The 23,962-nt window shown below is 42.9% G+C and overlaps 1 protein-coding gene across 1 annotated transcript in view; it reads right to left on the reverse strand.

The window, feature by feature from the left end:
* Positions 1–6,529: 6,529 nt before the first annotated feature.
* The window catches only part of LOC115149308 (zinc finger SWIM domain-containing protein 6-like), a 57,384-nt gene continuing 39,951 nt past the window's right edge, over positions 6,530–23,962 (reverse strand). Inside the window, exons 8-14 of the mRNA XM_029692061.1 lie at positions 23,397–23,543; positions 16,689–16,949; positions 16,453–16,588; positions 14,569–14,726; positions 14,273–14,436; positions 9,095–9,176; positions 6,530–8,897 (exon numbers count right to left, since the gene is read on the reverse strand). Of these exons, the coding sequence (XP_029547921.1) occupies positions 8,035–8,897; positions 9,095–9,176; positions 14,273–14,436; positions 14,569–14,726; positions 16,453–16,588; positions 16,689–16,949; positions 23,397–23,543 (1,811 nt within the window). The 3' untranslated portion in view covers positions 6,530–8,034. The remainder of the gene's footprint in view (positions 8,898–9,094; positions 9,177–14,272; positions 14,437–14,568; positions 14,727–16,452; positions 16,589–16,688; positions 16,950–23,396; positions 23,544–23,962) is intronic.

Raw genomic sequence — 23,962 nt, forward strand, 5'->3', positions numbered from 1 at the left:
CTCTGTTCTGCCGGTGCATGGAAAATCCGGCTAGTTCTATGTTGTCCGTGTCTTCGTTCAGCCACGTCTCGTTTAAGCCACATCTTAAACATAAGATCTTACAGTTTTTAATGTCCCGTTGGTAGGATAATCTTAATCGTAGATCATCCATTTTATTGTCAAATGATTGCACGTTAGCGAGAAGAACGGAAAGCAGTGGGAGTTTACTCGCTCGCATCCGGATTTTCAGAAGGATGCCTGAACTTCGGCCCCTTTTCCGGGGTCTTTTCTTCACGTGAAAGGCGTGGATCTGGGCCTGTTCCAATGAAAGCAGGATATCCTTCTTGTCAGACTCGTTAAAGGAAAAAGTTTCTTCCAGTCCGTGGTGAGTAATTGTTTTCTGATGTCCAGAAGTTTTGTTCGGTCATAAGAGATGGTAGCAGCAACATTATGTACACAATATGTTTAAAAATAAGTTACACAAAACGCAAAAAAAAAAAAAAAATAGCACAATTGGTTAGGAGAATGTAAAACATCAGCCATGTTCTTCGGCGCCATCTTCATATACGTTAAACCTTTAAACAGGTCAACATTCACAAGGCCGTAGGGCCAGACGGATTACCAGGACGTGTAGTCCGAGCATGCGCTGACCAACTGGCAAGTGTCTTCACTGACATTTTCAACCTCTCCCTGTCTGAGTCTATAATACCAACATGTTTTAAGCAGACCACCATAGTCCCTGTGCCCATGAACACTAAGGTAACTTGCTTAAATGAGTACTGACCCGTAGCACTCACGTCTGTAGCCATGAAATGCTATGAAAGGCAGGTCATGGCTCACATCAACACCATTATCCCAGAAAGCCCCAACAGATCCACAGATGATGCAATCTCTATTGCACTCCACACTGGCCCTTTCACACCTGGACAAAAGGAACACCTATGTGAAAATGCTATTCATTGACTACAGCTCAGCGTTCAATATCCTAGTGCCCACAAAGCTCATCACTAAGCTAAGGACGCTGGGACTAAACACCTCCCTCTGCAACTGGATCCTGGACTTCCTGACGGGCCGCCCCCAGGTGGTAAGGGTAGGTAACAACACATCCGCCACACTGATCCTCAACATGGGGGCCCCTCAGGGGTGCGTGCTCAGTCCCCTCCTGAATTCCATGTTCACTCTTTGTTTACATACTGTGTCCCACGGTGAGGTGGGTGTGGATGTGGGTGGGTTTGGGTGAGGGTGTGTGTGTGTGTGTGTGTGTGTGTGTTTGTGTGGGTGCGTGTGTCTGTTTCGATAAAGAATTAACACAGCATTGTACCACCACATCTAATGACGTAAATTAGTGTGACAGACACGGTGCATTAGGCCAGTGGGATTGTGAATAGAACCGCGTCGCTTCCAGCTCTGACATGGATTATAAGGAAGGCTGCTGAAACATTACATCTCTCTCTCTATTCAATACATTCTCACCAAACAGCAGTATGTACTGTAGACTGCCTCACCATTGCTCCAGGGTAAGATGTTTACCCATCTACCTAATGGTTAAGGTTAGATGTAGGTGAGAGAATCTGATCCTGCACAGAGGAATCACAAACAGTAGCTAGTCTCTAAAGCGAGTGCATCGATCGGACAATATTGCTTTAGAATATGGAGGTGAGGGGTAAGGGAATAACAGATGTAGAATCAAAACATTGGGGTCAAGCCAGCTGAGAAAAAGTAAATACATTTTAAATTACAAAAGAAAGATCACACATTCACACTTTTGAACAATCAATGTTTATGCTGCTTTGTATGTGTATTTTTTGCTGGCAGGTAAAATTGCTCAGCTCCTAGTTGTATACGTACGATTAGAACGGCTTCTCTTTCCTACCTGCAGTATCCTTAGATCTGACATGATCAGAGAATGCCTTAGAACTGACATGATCAGAGAATGCCTTAGAACTGACATGATCAGAGAATGCCTTAGAACGGTCATGATCAGAGAATGCCTTAGATCTGACATGATCAGAGAATGCCTTAGATCTGACATGATCAGAGAATGCCTTAGAAATGACATGATCAGAGAATGCCTTAGATCTGACATGATCAGAGAATGCCTTAGATCTGACATGATCAGAGAATGCCTTAGATCTGTCATGATCAGAGAATGCCTTAGATCTGACATGATCAGAGAATGCCTTAGATCTGACATGATCAGAGAATGCCTTAGATCTGACATGATCAGAGAATGCCTTAGATCTGACATGATCAGAGAATGCCTTAGATCTGACATGATCAGAGAATGCCTTAGATCTGACATGATCAGAGAATGGCTTAGAACGGTCATGATCAGAGAATGGCTTAGAACGGTCATGATCAGAGAATGCCTTAGATCTGTCATGATCAGAGAATGCCTTAGAACGGTCATGATCAGAGAATGCCTTAGAACGGTCATGATCAGAGAATGGCTTAGATCTGTCATGATCAGAGAATGCCTTAGAACGGTCATGATCAGAGAATGCCTTAGAACGGTCATGATCAGAGAATGGCTTAGAACGGTCATGATCAGAGAATGGCTTAGTTGAGAGGGAATGTTAAAAGAAGAAAATATTCCACAGCCACGTTGCACAATCGATAGAATCATACTCAAAAGTCTGAACAAGCAGCACAGCTCCAATAATGGCAGTAGCAGTCTCACAGTAGGGGCTCCATTCCACCTTTGCTAGACGGCTCTCCGCCTCGTTCGAGAATGTTGTGTTTAGGGGCTGGCTGTCTCCTGATAAAGTGTCAAAGCACTGCTGTGAAACAAATCACAAAACAAGACGTGTCCATCAACACCAGACTTTTACAACGGGTCATTTCCTGTCCAGAGAGGAAGTGGAATGCAGACATCCACTAGTGCAGTGGTCGTTAGACTGAAATGGATACGGAGTCTCCTTCCTCTGGAGTCTGGACAGTCTCTGTGGTGATGTAAAGGAGTAGGATAAAGTTGACCCTTGACAGACAGATCAAAGCTCCTCTCTCCTTACCTCTCTGACCAGCTGTTTCTGTAGCAGGAAGGAGACGCATCACCATGAGAGACAGGATGGGAAGTGACTGATGGGTGTGACGGCAGACACAGGATTTGAACCAATTTAATGAGATGAGTAAGTGCTGGGCTGGATCAGAAATGTGTGCACCCTCAGGATCCCCCAAGAATAGATGGAGAAACAGTAGATTAGTTGCCAGTACTGAGAGGTGATATTACCTCAGCTATAGTTGCCAGTACTGAGAGGTGATATTACCTCAGCTATAGTTGCCAGTACTGAGAGGTGATATTACCTCAGCTATAGTTGCCAGTACTGAGAGGTGATATTACCTCAGCTATAGTTGCCAGTACTGAGAGGTGATATTACCTCAGCTATAGTTGCCTGTACTGAGAGGTGATATTACCTCAGCTATAGTTGCCAGTACTGAGAGGTGATATTACCTTAGCTTTAAACACAAACTTCTCTCTGGTCAAGGCTGTAACAGTTTGTTCTTCCAGAGGTAATGAGAGAACAGAAATCTGGAGAGAGAGAGAGAAAGACAGATGCAGAGAAAGAACATTGCCGTCCCAGATGGACTGGGAACCATGTGGCATTCCCGGGAACGAGAACAGGAATGGGATCATGGTCTGGTTCAGCCAGGATGTGTGTGTGTGTGTGTGTCCCAGCTGATCTCTGGTGCCAGATATGGGGTTACAGAAACTCTCCACTGCCTGGCTATTTATACAGGAGATACACTCACTGACGTGGATACTGTAAATAAAATAAAATGTATTTAAAAGCCCTTTTTACATCAGCATGTCATAAAGTGCTTATCCATAAACCCAGCCTAAAACCCCAGACAATGAAGATGTAGAAGTACATCTGTACGATTCAAAGTGTGTGTGTGTGTATGTAACGCTCATTTATCATGAAAACCCCCAGTCTCAGTTTCTCTAACACCTTCTGAGAAGGGGGGGACTACATCTTGGAGTATATCTATATAATAGTGCATGTTAGAGTCCTGACAGGGGACAGCTCAGTCCTGACTCTGGTCCTGACTAGTCAGGTACAGACCTTTCTCCCTGTTTCAGGGACATGTATAAGAGGTCAGTCTTATCTTGCTCTCCCAAATACATAGGAAGGCGGAGATATATAGGCCTAATCTCAACCCCAACCTTTTTTTTATCTGGTTCCTGTTCAGTAGAGTTCATTGTAAGCTTGGGGATTTACTGTGGTCAGAACTGATACACACAAAACACTTCACAGGTAGTAAATCCAGACAGTGGTGATTGATTTGAATGGAATGACTACTGGGGGCGAGGGGGTCAAAACATTGTCAACAATAAGACAAGCCATAAGGCTGCTGAATAACTAATCAAAAATGGCCGCCGGTCTATTACATTACCCACCCCCCCATTTGTTTTGTACACTGCTGCTACTTGCTGTTTATTATCTATGCATAGTCACTTCACCTCTACCTACATGTGCAAATTACCTCTAACCTGTACCCCCGCACACTGACTTGGTACCAGTAACCCCTGTATATTGCCTCGTTATTGTTATGTTACTTTTTTACTTTAGTTTATTTGGTAAATATTTTATTAACTCTTCTTGAACTGCACTGTTGGTTAAGGGCTTGTAAGTAAGCATTTCATGGTAAGGTCTACACTTGTTGTATTCGGCGCATGTGACAAATAAAGTTTGATTTGATATTGTTTGGAGTAATTGGGGCTGTTCCTGTTCCTCCATCCCCCTCCCTTTGTGGTTCCAACTCAAACTTCCTGTCCCCTCTACAGCCCCCCTAGATGCTGTTAACGATAAAAGACAGGAAGAGGAAGGAATCTTCCTATCGTCATCTAACCAAGTAAACTAAAGTGTCCAGCCTGTATCACAAAAACATTCTAGGGGAAATACTACTTTTGAATTCCACAGAATCATCTGGAGTGGAATGTTTACATCTCTCTATTGGAAACATCACGGAATATCTGGAGTGATAAAGAACAGAACACTTGGAATACTCCCCAAATACACTAAACACTAACACTGTTTCGAGGAAACAAGTGAGCAGGAAAAAAAACGTTCCTTTCTACTACTACTCTCAGTGGATACATCGTTTCCCAGGAGAGGTCCAGCGTTTCACTCACTTACATTCTGGGATAAAAGAAAGGAAAACAGTTTTTCTCCTTTTTCCACTGATGATGCAGTGTGTAAAATAGCAGAACTAGGAACCTTCAAAAATAAATGCAATTAAACACTACACAAGATCTCCTCTCAAAAAACAAATTTTAATTAAAACAAAAAAGTTCAATCATTAACAAGTTTATAAAACAGTGATTTAGTTACATAAATAAATTGATATTGGTGTATCAAATCTGAATTTTAACATCATGAGCAATGTTGACACGGTTGAAGAAGTACAATCGTTTACCTATCATAATAAATAAAATGGAACATGAACGATATTTGTCTCTGGACAAAGGACCTATGGACAAACCTCTAGGGGAGGAGGGGACAAGAGACACTAGACAATGTTTCTGCACCCCAAAACAAACAGAAGAGAAGGGCTTTTTAAAGCACAGAACACAGAATCATTCCGCTAAAAATGAAAAGACACTAAAAGTTGTAACCAAAGTCGGTTGGCTTTTTCATTTCAATGAACAAAGTTTGGTAGTCAGAACTCCCGTTTGGTTGTTTTAAAGCGTTAAGACAAGGCAAGAAAGAAGGCTGTTCTCGTTGAATAATTCTAGAGAGATAACTAAAAAGTTAAAAAAGGAGAAACATATAAAAAAGCGTAACAAAACAAAATTGAACAGTCAAGACCAACATAGCAACTTTCTGTCCTGCACAGTCAAGGAGTCGACAGAAGAGGCATGTTGTAGGTTCGTTGTAGAGGCATGTACATGTTTTCATTTGTTGTTGTGCATATAATGGAGATTCTTTTTTGTGACTTGAACACTGTGGAAGGAGACATGATGCGTGAACAAACCAAATTTCACCACAGCGTATTACTATGCTAATTATTAGTAAAGAGTCAGGGATTATGTGGGATCTACATTTCACGGCTTCGTAGGCCCTGGGCCGGAGTTCTCCATTTGTAATGCTAAGGCTCACTGATCGGGCTCCTGGGCAGTTTCTCTCTCTTTCTCTCCTCTTATACCACGCTGCCCAATACAACTGTGTTCAACTGGAGGATACATATATTTTGCTGGTCCATACAAAATACAACATCCATGTCATTTTTTGCAAACAGCCGGATCCTGTCAAGCAGTCCAGTGGATGTCAGTCTGTCTGTCTCTCCGGGGTCGCCCAGCTAACAGTCCTACTGAGATGACCCCTAACCTTTGACCATTGTCCTGGCCCCTGATGACGCAACGCGACACGTTTTAAAAGTCCTTCTGATATGTTTTGGTTATAAAAACCATGGTACTGCAGCTTCAAGTATTTTGCATTACATAGAATATGATTTAATAAATTAGTTAACGTATACATTTGTTTTCAATATTCAGACATATACTATCATATATACAGTACAATAAAATGCTCTCATTCTCTCTTTTTTATTTTCCTTTGCTTTTTTTGTTGAGAAATCCCTGAGAATGTATGTTGATAGTTGCTAAGTTTCCACAAGCGCAAGCACTATGACAGTATAATTGTGTTTTTCTGCAAGTGTGTGTTTGCAGGTTGTTTCTGCAACTGCATGAGTTTCTGAATGTGTCCGTTACTATGTGTTTCTGCACGTGTCTAAAACACAGGGTAAACAACATTGCAGAGCCTCAGCAGACAGTCAGCCTGGAGTTGGTGATCTCTGTTACTAAAGCCACAGCAGACAGTCAGCCTGGAGTTGGTGATCTCTGTTACTAAAGCCACAGCAGACAGTCAGCCTGGAGTTGGTGATCTCTGTTACTAAAGCCACAGCAGACAGTCAGCCTGGAGTTGGTGATCTCTGTTACTAAAGCCACAGCAGACAGTCAGCCTGGAGTTGGTGATCTCTGTTACTAAAGCCACAGCAGACAGTCAGCCTGGAGTTGGTGATCCCTGTTACTAAAGCCACAGCAGACAGTCAGCCTGGAGTTGGTGATCCCTGTTACTAAAGCCACAGCAGACAGTCAACCTGGAGTTGGTGATCCCTGTTACTAAAGCCACAGCAGACAGTCAACCTGGAGTTGGTGATCTCTGTTACTAAAGCCACAGCAGACAGTCAACCTGGAGTTGGTGATCTCTGTTACTAAAGCCACAGCAGACAGTCAGCCTGGAGTTGGTGATCTCTGTTACTAAAGCCACAGCAGACAGTCAGCCTGGAGTTGGTGATCCCTGTTACTAAAGCCACAGCAGACAGTCAGCCTGGAGTTGGTGATCTCTGTTACTAAAGCCACAGCAGACAGTCAACCTGGAGTTGGTGATCTCTGTTACTAAAGAGAAAAAAAACAATAAATTGAAGACTGAAGTGGATAGTGAACTGTTTGTGTTGTTATTTAACTGTTAACACACACTGACTACACTGAGTGGGGGAAGGAAGGGCTAAGGACAAGGGGGGAATAAAGCTGGGTCCGTACGAGGTACTGGTCACGTCTGATGGAGTTGCTCTGTTTGGTTTTAAGCCTTGTTTGTCTCATTGTCTCTGAGCTGTGAGCATTTAACAGAGGGGGACAGGAGTGCTATGTGGACATCTCGCCACTGGACAACATATACTCAGTGTAAAAAGATTTTATTTTTCTCTTTAGTTCTCTCTCTCTCTCTCTCTTACACTCTTTCACACTGTCTTTATACATAAAGGGACACACACACACACACACACACACACACACACACACACACACACACACACACTTCCACAACATGACAATTTTATTTTTTGTTCGCTTGTTTGTGAACTAAATAGGGTCTATACACATTAATACCGATGTGGCCTTTGTTGTTTTCAGGTTTTTCTTTCACTTTTTCCGTCACTTTTTAAGTTAAAAGGGATACAAAGGCAGAATCAAGTAAAAGGGGGCGTGATCGCTCTCAATCTCCATCTCAATAGATCCATCGACCAATCACAATAGTTTTTAAGTTTAGTCTTTCGTCAACCGAACCTCTCCCGTACGAGCATCATGAGTTTCTTCTTGCCCTTGTAGATCTGTTTGAGGTTGTCTATGAACTGGGTAAACTGGATGTGTCCGTCCTGGGCCATGAGGAACGTCTCTCTGGCCTTACTGAGGAACTCTATAAACTCGCTGTAGTGGCGCGGGCTGATGTGCGTGAGGCGAGAGTGCGTGGTGTTGATGTAGGCTCCAATGGTGGCGTCCAGCAGCTGCCTGAGTGGAGCCTTGTCCAGCGACATCAGCTTCCCAGAGTTCCTGCGGCTGTGCAGCGCCACCATGCCCGGCGTGGTCAATGTGCACCGTCTCAAAATGTCTGACAGCACAGTGGCGCACTTCACACTTTTCACCACCAGGGGGATGACGGCAGCCAGCTCATTCTTCCCCAGAGAGTGACTCAGAGCGCAGGCCCACAGCACGTCGTTGATAGCCGGGTGGGTGTCCTGGTTGTAGCTGAGGTTAAGGTGGGCCATGGCTAGTGTGGCCAGCTTGTATGCCCTCATGGGATATCCTCTGTGCTCCATGTACCTGGCTATCGTAAAGAGCTGTGTGTAGCTCATCCCCGTGACGGCCGCGTCCAGAACGATCTGGTAGGCTGTCTCGAAGGCGATGTGGTCCTTCTCACAGAGGGTGAGGGCGGAGAGGGAACAGTTCTGGGGGTCCTTCATGGCACACTGGAGGGCCAGTGTCCGGGCGGAGGAGGCCAGGTTCTCCTGCTGGTGACAGTCCAGGTGCAGCCGGACGATGGTGGTGTTGGACATGACGGTGGTGGCCACGATGCTGGTGGCCTCGGTCGGGGTGAACAGGGTGAACCAACTCTGCATGATGCTGTCCAACGCATACACACCTACAGCAGTGGAGAGCAGAGGAGAAGGTGGTGAGGTCATGAAAATATGTTCTACACACACATACATCACTCATACACCCCAGTTGATACACCACAGTTGACATTATGCACATTGGAAATGGGAACCCATTCAACAACAGGATACTTCTGTTCTGCAGCCACACACACTGGAAAACAGCATTTGAATAGTAACTCACCAACTTCTGTGGCACAGGTGACCAGCCACCGTACCATCTCTCTCCTCCTCCAGTTCAACGTGGACAGAGTCATTCTCATCACCTTCAGGGAAGAAAGGAACAGGTACAGGTTAGGGAGGTGTGTTTGTTTGCTTGCGTGCATGCATATATATGTGTGTGTGTGTGTGTATAAATAACTCAGCAAAAATAGAATAACTGTCCTTTTTCAGGACCCTCTCTTTCAAAGATAATTCGTAAAAATCCAAATAACTTCACAGATCTTCATTGTAAAGGGTTTAAACACCGTTTCCCATTCTTGTTCAAAGAACCATAAACAATTAATGAACATGCACCCGTGGAACGGTCGTCAAAACATTAACAACTTACAGATGGTAGGCAATTAAGGTCATAGTTCTGAAAATTTAGGACACTAAAGAGGCCTTTCTACTGACTCTGAAAAGCACCAAAATAAAAAAGCTGCCCAGGGTCCCTGCTCAACTGCGTGAACGTGCCTTAGGCATGCTGCAAGGAGGCATGAGGACTGCAGATGTGGCCAGGGCAAAAAATTGCAATGTCCGTACTGTGAGACGCCTAAGACAGCACTACAGGGAGACAGGACGGACAGCTGATCGTTCTCGCAGTGGCAGACCACGTGTAACAACACCTGCACAGGATCGGTACATCCGAACATCACACCTCCGGGACAGATACAGGATGGCAACAACAACTGCCCGAGTTACACCAGGAACGCACAATCCTTTCATCAGTGCTCAGACTGTCTGCAATAGGCTGAGAGAGGCTGAGGGCTTGTAGGCCTGTTGTAAGGCAGGTCCTCACCAGACATCACCGGCAACAACATCACCTATGGTCACAAACCCACCTTCGCTGGACCAGGCAGGACTGGCAAAAAGTGCTCTTCACTGACGAGTCGCGGTTTTGTCTCACCAGGGGTGATGGTCGGATTTGCGTTTATCGTCAAAGGAAGGAGCGTTACACCGAGGCCTGTACTCTGGAGCGGGATCGATTTGGAGGTGGAGGGTCCGTCAAGGTCTGGGGCGGTGTGTCACAGCATCATCAGACTGAGCTTGTTGTCATTGCAGGCAATCTCAACGCTGTGCATTACAGGGAAGACATCCTCCTCCCTTATGTGGTACCCTTCCTGCAGGCTCATCCTGACATGACCCTCCAGCATGACAATGCCACCAGCTATACTGCTCGTTCTGTGCATGATTTCCTGCAAGACAGAAATGTCAGTGTTCTGCTACGGCCAGCGAAGAGCCTGTTGGATCGGAGGGTGAGAGCTAGGGCCATTCCCAACAGAAATGTCCGGGAACTTGCAGGTCTCCTGGTGGAAGAGTGGGGTTAACATCTCACAGCAAGAACTGGCAAATCTGGTGCTGTCCATGAAGAGGAGATGCACTGCAGTACTTAATGCAGCTGGTGGCCACACCAGATACTGACTGTTACTTTTGATTTTGACCACCCTTTGTTCAGGGACACATTATTCCATACCTGTTAGTCACGTCTGTGGAACTTGTTCAGTTTATGTCTCAGTTGTTGAATCTTGACATGTTCATACAAATATTTACTTATTTTGTTAAGTTTGCTGAAAATAAACGCAGTTGACAGTGAGAGGATGTTTCTTTTTTTGCTGAGTTTATATGCAGTTGAAGTCTGAAGTGTACATACACTTAGGTTGGAGTCATTAAAACTCGTTTTTCAACCACTTCACAAATTCTTTGTTAACAAACTTTAGTTTTGGCAAGACGGTTAGGACATATACTTTGTGCATGACAAGTAATTTTTCCAACAATTGTTTACAGACAGATTATTTCACTGTATCACAATTCCAGTGGGTCAGAAGTTTACAAACACTAAGTTGACTGTGCCTTTCAACAGCTTGGAAAATTCCAGAAAATTATGTCATGGCTTTAGAAGCTTCTGATAGGCTAATTGACAATATTTGAGTCAATTGGAGGTGTACCTGTGGATGTATTTCAAGGCCTACCTTCAAACTCAGTGCCTCTTTGCTTGACATCATAGGAAAATCAAAAGAAATCAGCCAAGGCCTCAGAACAAAAATTGTAGACCTCCACAAGTCTGGTTCATCCCTGGGAGCAATTTCCAAACGCCTGAAGGTACCACGTTCATCTGTACAAACAATAGTACGCAAGTATAAACACCATGGGACCACGCAGACGTCATACAGCTCTGGAAGGTGACGCGTTCTGTTTCCTAGAGATGAACGTACTTTGGTGCAAAAAGTGCAAATCAATCTCAGAACAACAGCAAAGGACCTTGTGAAGATGTTGGAGGAAACAGGTACAAAAGTATCTATATTCACAGTAAAATGAGTCCTATATCGACATAACATGAAAGGCTGCTCAACAAGGAAGAAGCCACTGCTCCAAAACCTCCATAAAAAAGCTAGACTATGTTTTGCAACTGCACATCGAGACAAATATCGTACTTTTTGGAGAAATGTCCTCTGGTCTGATGAAAGAAAAATAGAACTGTTTGGCCATAATGACCATTGTGACGTTTGGAGGAAAAAGGGGGAGGCTTGCAAGCCGAAGAACACCATCCCAACCATGAAGCACAGGGGTGGCAGCATCATGTTGTGGGGGTGCTTTGCTGAAGGAGGGACTGGTGCACTTCACAAAATAGATGGCATCATGAGGCAGGAAAATTATGTGGATATATTGAAGCAACATCTCAAGACATCAGTCAGGAAGTTAAAGCTTGGTCGCAAATGGGTCTTCCAAATGGACAATGACCCCAAGCATACTTCCAAAGTTGTGGCAAAATGGCTTAAGGACAACAAAGCCAAGGTATTGGAGTGGCCATCACAAAGCCCTGACCTCCAATCCTATAGAAAATGTGTGGGCAGAGCTGAAAAAGCGTGGGCGAGCAAGGAGGCCTACAAACCTGACTCCGTTACACCAGCTTATTACACCAAATTATTGTGGGAAGCTTGTGGAAGGCTACCCGAAACATTTGACCCAAGTTAAACAATTTAAAGGCAATGCTACCAAATACTAATTGAGTGTATGTAAACTTCTGACCCACTGGGAATGTGATGAAAGAAATAAAATCTGAAATAAATCATTCTCTCTACTATTATTCTGACATATCACGTTCTTAAAATAAAGTGGTGATTCTAACTGACCTAAAACAGGTTATTTGAACTAGGATTAAATGTCAGGAATTGTGAAAAACTGAGTTTAAATGTATTCGGCTAAGGTGTATGTAAACTTCAGACTTCAACTGTATGTATGTATGTATACTACTGGTCAAAAGTTTTAGAACACCTACATTTTTTGTTGTTGAAATTCACACAGTTTAATGTCTTAACGTACTCAAATTAAATCATAGAACAAATAAACAAAACAATTACATGATTTCTTTTTTGTTTAACAGAATGCAATCTACATTTTTGACTCAAAGTAGCCACCTTTTGCAGACACACTCGTGGCATTCTTTCTACAATGGAAATCAAATATTGCTCGGAAATTCCGTCCCAACACTGTTGCAGAAGTTCCCACAAATGTGTTGCACTTGTAGGTTGCTTTACTTTCACCCTTCTGCCCAGTTCATCCCAAACCAGCACCATGGAGTTTAAGTCTGGAGACCGTGCTGGCCATTCCATGATTTGAAGCCTTCCGTCTTGTTCTTTTCTTCTAAGGTAGTTCTGACATAGCCTGGGGGGTATGTTCTGGGTCATTATCTGGCTGTAGGATGAACCCCATAGCCTGGGGAGTATGTTCTGGGTCATTATCTGGCTGTAGGATGAACCCCATAGCCTGGGGAGTATGTTCTGGGTCATTATCTATCTGGCTGTAGGATGAACCCCATAGCCTGGGGAGTATGTTCTTGGTCATTATCTGGCTGTAGGATGAACCCCATAGCCTGGGGAGTATGTTCTGGGTCATTATCTATCTGGCTGTAGGATGAACCCCATAGCCTGGGGAGTATGTTCTGGGTCATTATCTTGCTGTAGGATGAACCCCATAGCCTGGGGGGTATGTTCTGGGTCATTATCTGGCTGTAGGATGAACCCCATAGCCTGGGGAGTATGTTCTGGGTCATTATCTTGCTGTAGGATGAACCCCTGACCAACTAGGTGTACACCAGAGGGTATTGCATGGTGCTGCAAAATGCTGTGGTAGCCGTTTTGGTTCAGGGTGCCATTCACTCTGTGCAAGTAGCCGACTCTGGATCCAGCAAAGAGCCCCAGACCATCACGCTTCCTCCTCCATGTTTGACAGTTGGTGTCACACACTGAGGAACCATCCTTTCGCCTACTCAACGGCGTACCAAAACCCTGCGTGATGAACCGAAGATTACACATTTTGATTCATCAGTCCATAAGACCTTCTGCCAGTCTTCAGTAGTCCATTGGCAGTGCTTCATGGCCCAGGCAAGCCTCTTTTTCATATTTAGCAATGGCTTTCTTACCCCCACTCGACCTGTCAAACATGCAGCTCGAAGTCTTCTCTTCACAGTTGAAACTGAGACTTGATTACTTCGACCAGTGTTAAGCTGTGCTTGAAGAAGATATCCTGTGAGTCGCCTATCACCCAAGCTGTTGACTCTCAGAAACATGTCTTCTGATTCTGTTGTGGCTTTGGGTCTGCCAGACCTCTTCCTGTCAGAGTTTCAAGTGCTTTTTGATGGTGACACCTTGGCTTTCTTTGCAATTTCTCGAAAGGAAAGACCTACACTTTTAAGGGTTATAATGGTCTGTCTTCCTTTGTTAATTGCCTTTTTCCTCGCCATTATGATAGCAATATACTACTTCCTGTAGTACAATACTGTCCAAATAATGCTTAAGAGTGTGTAGTAACAGTCTGTTCCAACACCGCTTTAATACAGACAGAGGGTTTGTAAGTAATCAACAAAAGTTGGGACACATGTAGGAATTTTTCGCATCAATTTTCAAATTTACTTCCATCGCTGCAGAACAGCTGTAAGTTGTTAACCCATTATTTGTTCCCTGAAAAAGGCCTTTTTAAATAACTGTGAAATGTACATTATTTTTCAGTTTTTGGTAACCTAAACATTTTTTAAACCTCTGGCAGTTTACCACTTACCTTTGTACCATTTCAGGATATTCACTGGACTTGAACTGCATAAATGTCTATAAAACTGGGAAAATGGGGGTGGCTAAAACATTTGACCGTAGGGGAAATATGTTACCTGAAGGCCCAGCTCCAGTGAGACTTTAAGCAGTGTGAGGTCTGGCAGGCTGTCCATCAGAGTAGCGATCTTGAAGGCATCCTGAGCCAGTTTGAAGATGTGAGACGAGGAGTGGATGTTCTTCTGGATGGACTCTAACACCGTTTCTAACTTACGCCCATCACCTGAGAGACAAAAACCCAATTTAAAACCACCTATTTGCAGAAAAAATAACATTATTGTCTGAGCATGTGTGTATTTTTGTGTTTGTACAGCGTGTGTGTTCGTACATACAGTACGTTTGTTTATGTACGTACCTTTGGCTGCGGTAAGCATGGTGGAGGCCAGTTCACATTGTTGTGACTCTATGTGAGACAGAGTGAACCAGCGAGGGTAGCGGTTAGGGACCATAGATACTATATGGTGAGGTCTGGATAGATCACCTGATGGAGCTGTGGTTTCCAGGACCGGTAACCTAAAGACACACATTTAATACACTGATGTTTAATATAACTGTTTTGCTTCTAATAAGGAAGCATGGGCCTTTAAGGGGTCTTCTAAGGCTTATGGGAAATCCTAGTCTCTCTGCAAGATTCAGTACTTCTGTTAAAGCAGAGTTCAGAAATAGAAAGTCTTCATGCCACTTGCTATATCTGATGCTGATTCTAGACTGGGTTGTTGAAAATAAAGATTTAAATATAATACAATTCAGAGGAGTTTAACATGGGCAAAATTAAATAAAGTTGTATAAACCTTTCATAAGCCTCTCAACGGTCAGAAAGATACCCAAATGAAACTCCACGTCATAAACGAGTGCACAAAACATTATGGACACCTGCCCTTTCCATGATAGACTGACCAGGTGAATCCAGGTGAAAGCTGGATTACTGATGCCACCTGTTAAATCCAGTGTAGATGAAAGGGAGGAGACAGGTTAAACAAGGATTTTTATGCTTTGAGACATGGATTGTGTGTGTGCCATTCAAATGGTAAATAGGCAAGACAAAAGATTTAAGTGCCTTTGAACAAGGTATGGTAGTAGATGCCAGGCACACCAGTTTGTGTCAAGAACTGCAACCCTGCTGGGTTTTTCACGCTCAACAGTTTCCCGTGTGCATCAAGAATGGTCCACAACCTAAATGACATCCAGCCAGCTTGACACAACTGTAGGAAGCATGGGCCAGAATCCCTGTGGACCGCTTCGACACCTTGTAGATCTCTCTCTCTCTCTCTCTCTCTCTCTCTCTCTCTCTCGTGTAAATATTTGTATGAACATAACAGGATTCAACAACTGAGACATAAACTGAACAAGTTCCACAGCCGGGCCTGTAGGCCTGCCTTACAACAGGCCTACAAGCCCTCAGTCCAGCCTATTGCGGACAGTCTGAGTACTGATGGAGGGATTGTGCATTCCTGGTGTAACTCAGGCAGTTGTTGTTGCCATCCTGTACCTGTCCCGCAGGTGTGATGTTAGGATGTACAGATCCTGTGCAGGTATTGTTACATGTGGTCTGCCACTGCGAGGACAATCAGTTGTCCGTCCTGTCTCCCTGTAGTGCTGTCTTAGGTGTCTCACAGTATGGACATTGCAATTTATTTCCCTTGCCACATCTGCAGTCCTCATGCCTCCTTGCAGCATGCCTAAGGTACGTTCACGCAGATGAGCGCAGGCACCCTGGGCATCTTGATTTTGGTGTTTTTCCAGAGTCAGTAGAAAGGCCTCTTTAGTGTCCTACATTTTCATAACTGTGACCTTAATTGCCTACCGTCTGTAAGCTGTTAGTGTCCAAACGACCGTTCCACGGATGCATGTTCATTAATTGTTTATGGTTCATTGAACAAGCATGGGAAACTGTGTTTAAACCCTTTACAATGAAGATCTGTGAAGTTATTTGGATTTTTACGAATTATCTTTGAAAGACAGGGTCCTGAAAAAGGGATGTTTCTTTTTTTGCTGAGTTGATATATAAATAAAACTGTATTATTCAACCAACCATTCTCCTGAACTCATTTTCAGTGCTGTTTAATTATTTAATAAGGATTCCAGCGAAAGGGAGCTTTGTGATTAAACAGCACCCAGGATAGCTTCCTGTCTCGTCACAGACACACACACAGAATTTGAGACTCAAATGAGGCTGAGCTCCTTTTTCAACTGAAGTGTTATTTTCTGATACAGGTTTGTGTGTGCGTTTTGTACTCACCTCATGGCTCTCAGTGCAATTTTGTACGCCAGTTCAGCGTCGTGAGGTAGTAGGGAGGTGAAGAGATACTTGGCGAAAGTATGCATGGGAACACTCTCTCTGTAGAGCAACTCTCCTAGACCACTGTATGGACCAGCTACAGGAGACAGAATACCGGGTTAGGGAGTAGAGGTAGAGAGGTAGAGAGAGAGGGTGTGTGTGTGTGTGATATGTGTGTGTGTATATCTCCCCCTCACCCTCTAGCAGGAAGACTGCTTGCTTGCGGAAGATCTTGACCAGGGCATCATTCAGTTCCACTTCCTGGAGCTTGGCCAATAGCTGCTCTTCGTTGCGACACACCTTCTCCTGGGCGTATAGGCCGTCAGGCATCACCCTCTGCTGCCCTAAGCCAATCAGAGCCGTCTCTACAGCCAGTGCTACGAACGATTGGCCATCGTCCAGGAAGTGTTGTGCTGGGAAGAGGTGGGGCTCCGACCTTTTGGCTGAACTCACAGAGCCTGTAGAAAGAAAAAGAAAGAAACGAAACAAAAGAAACCACATAAAAAAACAGCACGTCTTTGAAATGTTACCAAATCTAATACAGTGAAACAGCAAGGTTGTGGATCAATCTGTCAGATTCAATACAGCAAGGTTGTGGATCAATCTGTCAGATTGAATACAGCAAGGTTGTGGATCAATCTGTCAGATTCAATCTACAGCAAGGTTGTGGATCAACCTGTCAGATTCAATCTACAGCAAGGTTGTGGATCAATCTGTCAGATTCAATCTACAGCAAGGTTGTGGATCAATCTGTCAGATTCAATCTACAGCAAGGTTGTGGATCAACCTGTCAGATTCCATCTACAGCAAGGTTGTGGATCAATCTGTCAGATTCAATCTACAGCAAGGTTGTGGATCAATCTGTCAGATTCAATCTACAGCAAGGTTGTGGATGAACCTGTCAGATTCAATCTACAGCAAGGTTGTGGATCAATCTGTCAGATTCCATCTACAGCAAGGTTGTGGATCAATCTGTCAGATTCCATCTACAGCAAGGTTGTGGATCAATCTGTCAGATTCAATCTACAGCAAGGTTGTGGATCAACCTGTCAGATTCCATCTACAGCAAGGTTGTGGATCAATCTGTCAGATTCAATACAGCAAGGTTGTGGATCAATCTGTCAGATTCCATCTACAGCAAGGTTGTGGATCAATCTGTCAGATTCAATCTACAGCAAGGTTGTAGATCAACCTGTCAGATTCAATCTACAGCAAGGTTGTGGATCAACCTGTCAGATTCAATCTACAGCAAGGTTGTGGATCAATCTGTCAGATTCAATCTACAGCAAGGTTGTAGATCAACCTGTCAGATTCAATCTACAGCAAGGTTGTGGATCAATCTGTCAGATTCCATCTACAGCAAGGTTGTGGATCAATCTGTCAGATTCAATCTACAGCAAGGTTGTGGATCAATCTGTCAGATTCAATCTACAGCAAGGTTGTGGATCAATCTGTCAGATTCAATCTACAGCAAGGTTGTAGATCAACCTGTCAGATTCAATCTACAGCAAGGTTGTAGATCAACCTGTCAGATTCAATCTACAGCAAGGTTGTGGATCAATCTGTCAGATTCAATCTACAGCAAGGTTGTGGATCAATCTGTCAGATTGTGTGTACAGTAAGGTTATTATAGTAAATTAAAACTGAAACTCAACTGAAATATATATAATTAATAAAATCTGTTTAAAAAAAACAACAACAAAAAAAAACACTCCTATTATCATCTTTGACTCGAAAACAAAATAAAAAACATCTTGAATTATGTTCAGTTTTAGTTCTTGAGAGGCAAAAATCGAATGGGGTTTTCAAGCTTTTCTCCCCCTAGTGGGGTTTTCAAGCTTTTTTCCCCTAGTGGGGTTTTCAAGCTTTTCTCCCCCTAGTGGGGTTTTCAAGCTATTTTTCAAGCTTTTCTCCCCCTAGTGGGGTTTTCAAGCTTTTCTCCCCCTAGTGGGGTTTTCAAGCTTTTCTCCCCCTAGTGGGGTTTTCAAGCTTTTCTCCCCTAGTGGGGTTTTCAAGCTATTTTTCAAGCTTTTCTCCCCCTAGTGGGGTTTTCAAGCTATTTTTCAAGCTTTTTTCCCCTAGTGGGGTTTTCAAGCTTTTTTCCCCTAGTGGGGTTTTCAAGCTTCTGAATCTGGCAGGGCACATTGAGATTGACTTTATAATTTACTGATAGACTCAGTGAGATAACGAGCAGCCCTGCAGAGATTGGGCACATTTGAGTGGCAAGGCTAAAGAAATCAACTGTAGACAAAAGTCAAGGAGTGGAGTTGGGGGAGGTGACTCTGCAACAGTCGGACACTAATGTGGTTTTCTAACAGCAAGGCTCACTCAGATCAACATGGCAGTGTTGCCACTGTTTCTAAAAAGGTTTTCTTTGTAATGTCCCACCCCCATATCACACACTGAAAGCATATTATTATTATTATGCATGTACACCATGCAGAATCAATTAGAGAGAGCCTCAAATCACATGTATTTCTATATATCCACTGTACACATAAATTAAGGAAAATTGGTTCCTGTTTCAGTCATGTGTTTGGTCACATTCGTGTGGGTCAAACAAAAACACCCTAATGATTATTTGACAATTGAGCCTCCCACCGTGCAGGCGATGGCTGCAGGATGAAGTCCGTGAGGAGCAACTGCAGAAACTTGCAATCGACTGCAGTCAAAACTTCACCTTAGACCACATCATTTTTGTAAAGTTCATGCAGTCGACATGTCTGACAATTCTTTTCCCCAGAACGCAACACACTTTAACCTCTACGGGCCACGGGGGCAGTATTGAGAATTTTGAAAAAAATATGTGCCCATTTTTAACTGCCTCCTACACCAACTCAGAAGCTAGGATATGCATATTATTAACACATTCGGATAGAAAACACTCTGAATTTTCTAAAACAGTTTGAATGGTGTCTGTAAGTATAACAAAACTCATATTGCAGGCAGAAACCTGAGAAAAATAGATTAAAAAAAATGAGAATTTTGTGGCTGTACTATTTAGTGTCATTGTTTTAAAGATACCACAGTGAGAAAGGATTCAGTTCGCAACTCCTACTGCTTCCACTAGATGTCAACGATCTTTAGAAAGTTGTTTGAAGCATCTGTGATAAATACACACCGAATTAGAAAGCTTACAAGTTGACACGTCATCACTTCATTTTTTGCGCCTGCGCATGAATCTGAGAAGAGTGCCTTTGTCATTATCGTTTATTCTAGACACTTGATAGGTTGTGTGAAAATATTACTGATGTTTACTGATGTTTCACGTTAAAAATGGAACAAAAGATTAGTGCTAAACAACGTTTGACATGTTTAAACAAACGTAAATAGATTATTTACTAGGTTTTCTTTAGTTTTTCGACGTGACTTTACACTGCCCACCTCATTTTGTGGGAGCCTACTGAACGCTAACTATTTGGACATAAATTATGAACTTTGTCAAAAGAAACCACATTTGTTCTGGACCTGGGATCTCTGGCAGCGCCTTCTGATGGAGATAATCAAAGGTAAGGGGATATTTAGAATGTTATTATCGATATTAGATGATGCTAATGCTAACGGTATAGCTTAGCTTAGCTTAGCATATAGCTTATTGTTGTTAGCATAGTACCCAGTTTATACAAAATGTGATTTCCCAGTAAAGTTATTTTGAGATCTGGCCCTTCGGTAGCAATTACGAGATGATAATATATTATTCTTTGAATGACAATATCATAATTTACCAATGTTTTCGAATAGTAATTCCGTGATTTGTAATGCTGGATTCACTGGGTGCATTCGAGCCGAAAAAAATTCTGAATTTCACCGCGACTGTAAATGCTGTTTTTGGATATAAATATGAACTTGATGGAACTAAAAATGCATGTATTGTATAACATAATGTCCTATGAGTGTCATCTGATGCAGATTGTCAAAGGTAAGTGCATAATTCTAGCTAGTTTTCTGTCTGTTGATGCCCTTCTTTGAATTGGCTAAACATTACACGCAGCTATTGTCAATGTACTCTCCTCACATAACCTAACTTTATGCATTCTCCGTAATGCCTCTGAAAATCGGACAGCGTGGTTAGATTTAGGAGATATATCTTTCAAATGGAGGAAAATAGTTGATTATTTGATTTTTTGAAATGATTACTCTTGCAGTTTTGAATTCCCCGCCATGGTCACATGACAATGAATCCCAATACCGGGATAAGATCGGGATAAGATCCTCAACAGGTTAAAAAGGCACCGACTTGACAAAAGCGATCTGCTCCAACGCGTCTTTTGAGATGAGCACGATGCAAGAGTGCTCTCACACGGTCACACCGAGTATCTGCGCATGTGCACCGGTGCTCTTCACGCTGCTACAACCTGGTAGCTACTGGACCAAAACAGTGAAGAAGTTTAGCGTCGCGCTTCAACGCTCCTGGTTGTTGAACCACTACTGCTGTTTACTTCATGTATCTACTTCATCTCACTGAGTCTACCTTTAAACCTAACCTATGAACTGACCCATCACCTTATACATTACTGCCTCACAGTGGCAAGAAGTGACATCCCCCCCACAAACAGTGTATTGGATAGGCTTCTTTCTGTCACTAACATAAAAACTAAATAATATAAAAACTAAATACATTTTTATAAAGCTTTAACTCAATAAAAATGAAGAAAGTGGATCTGAAAACAAACTAAAACTAAACTGAATTTCAAATAAAACCTTAAAAACGAATATAAATAAAAACACAAAACTATAATAACCTACAATACAGTCACCTCCATTATTATGAAATTAGCTCTGTGCTGTCCCAGAACACTACAACATGCCATTTCTGTGATGCAGAGCTACTGGGTGTCCAGGTGCTAGTTTACCTCCAGCACCAAAATGACTTATTTCAACCAAGGCCAAAGTCTCTTAGGGCTTCACAATGATCAATGTTTGATGTGCTGGTTCCGTAATTGAGATATATACGTTGATCAAAAATATAAACGCAAGATGTAAAAGTGTTGGTCCCATGTTTCATGAGCTGAAATAAAAGATCCCAGAAATGTTCCATAGCAACAAAAAGCTTATTTCTCTCATTTTGTGCACAAATTTGTTTACATCCCTGTTAGTGAGTACTTCACCATTGCCAAGATAATCCATCCACCTGACAGGTGTGGCATATCAAGAAGCTGATTAAACAGCATGATCATTACATAGGTGCACCTTGTTCTGGGGACAATAAAAAGCCACTAAAATGTGCAGTTTTGTCACACAACACAATGCCACAGATGTCTCAAGTTGAGGGAGCTTGCAATTGGCATGCTGACTGCAGGAATGTCCACCAGAGCTGTTACCAGAGGATTGAATGCTAATTTATTTACCATAAGCCACCTCCAACGTCGTTTTAGAGAATTTGGCAGTACGTCCAACCGGCCTCCCAACCGCAGACCACGTGTATGCCGTTGTGTGGGTGAGCGGTTTGCTGATGTCAACGTTGTGAACAGAGTGCCCCATGGTGGCAGTGGGGTTATGGTATGGGCAGGCATAAGCTGTGGACAATGAACCCAATTGCATTTTATCGATGGCAATTTGAATGCACAGGGATACCGTGACGAGATCCTGAGGCCCATTGTCGTGCCATTCATCCACCGCCATCACCTCATGTTGAGGTGTTGAGGAATGATAATGCCTGGCCCCATGTCGCAAGGTACTGTGTGTGTCCAAACTTCTGAATGGTACTGTGTGTGTGTGTGTGTGTGTGTGTGTGTGTGTGTGTGTATATACATACACTACCGTTCAAAAGTTTGGAGTCACTTAGAAATATCCTTGTTTTTGAAAGAAAATAACATTTTTGTCCATTAAAATAACATACAATTGATCAGAAATACAGTGTACATTGTTAATGTTGTAAATGACTACTGTAGCTGGAAACGGCAGATTTGTTATGGAATATCTACATAGGCGTACAGAGGCCCATTATCAGCAACCATCATCACTCCTGTGTTCCAATAACACGTTGTGTTAGCTAATCCAAGTTTATAATTTTAAAAGGCTAATTGATCATTAGAAAACCATTTTGCAATTATGTTAGCACAGCTGAAAACTGTTGTTCTGATTAAAGAAGCAATAAAACTGGTATTTTTTAGATTAGTTGAGTATCTGGAGCATTAGCATTTGTGGGTTCGATTACAGGCTCAAAATGGCCAGAAACAAAGAACTTTCATCTGAAACTCATCAGTCTATTCTTGTTCTGAGAAATGATGGCTATTCCATGTGAGAAATTGCCAAGAAACTGAAGATCTCGTACAACGCTGTGTACTACTCCCTTCACAGAATAGCGCAAACTGGCTCTAACCAGAATAGAAAGAGGAGTGAGAGGCCCCGGTGCACAACTGAGCAAGAGGACAAGTACATTAAAGTGTCTAGTTTGAGAAACAGACGCCTCACAAGTCCTCAACTGGCAGCCTCATTAAATAGTACCAACAAAACGCCAGTCTCAATGTCAACAGCGAAGAGGCAACTCCGGGATGTTGGCCTTCTAGGCAGAGTTCCTCTGTCCAGTGTCTGTGTTCTTTTTGCCCATCTTAATATTTGATTTTTATTGGATAATCTGAGATATGGCTTTTCTTTGCAACTCTGCCTAGAAGGCCAGCATCCTAGAGTCGCCTCTTCACTGTTGACGTTGAGACTGGTGTTTTGCGGGTACTATTTAATGAAGCACACACAGTGTCTGGTCTAGAAGAAAAGGAACACTAGTACCTGTCTGACAGAACCAATCACACCCAATCATCACTGATGACATCACTAATTTCTTCCTCAGCCATCCTCCAATCACAGCTCATGAATAAGAGATGGAGCAGAATAAAAAAAAAAACTGTAGAATTACAATGCATTACATATGCAGGAAAGAGAGTGAGAAAGTGTGTGCGTACGTGTACCTGAGAAGTCTAGGAAGGCGTTGCCCCCCTCCTCGTCTCCCCGTCCAGTGTCCAGTAGGGTGCTGAACAGAGTGCCAATAGGGTCCAGGGGGTGGCCCACCCACCCCTCCATGTTAGTGACTGACGTCATGCCTTTATGGAGCAGCTCTGGAGAGGACACGGACCACATACTGTTATTACTCTATAGTTACACAGATAACACACAGTTATTACTCTAGCTACACAGTTAACACACGTATTACTCTAGCTACGCAGCTAACACACGTATTATCCTACGTATTTACGTATTAGGGTACCTGAGGTTTGATTATAAACTTTGTTTGACTTGTTTGGAGAAGTTTATTGGTAACGTTTGGGATTCATTTTGAAGGAGGGAAACCGGTGGATTATTGAATGAAGTGCGCCAGCTAAATTGAGTTTTTGGGGATATAAAGACAAAACGACCATTTGTGATGTAGCTGGGACCCTTTAGAGTGCCAACAGAAGAAGATCTTCAAAGATAAGTTATTTATTTTATCGCTATTTCTGACTTTCGTGGCGTCTCTGCCTGGTTGGAAAATGTTTTT

The sequence above is a fragment of the Salmo trutta genome, chromosome 15, assembly GCF_901001165.1.
Source record: "Salmo trutta chromosome 15, fSalTru1.1, whole genome shotgun sequence".
In the NCBI taxonomy this organism is placed as follows: domain Eukaryota; kingdom Metazoa; phylum Chordata; class Actinopteri; order Salmoniformes; family Salmonidae; genus Salmo; species Salmo trutta.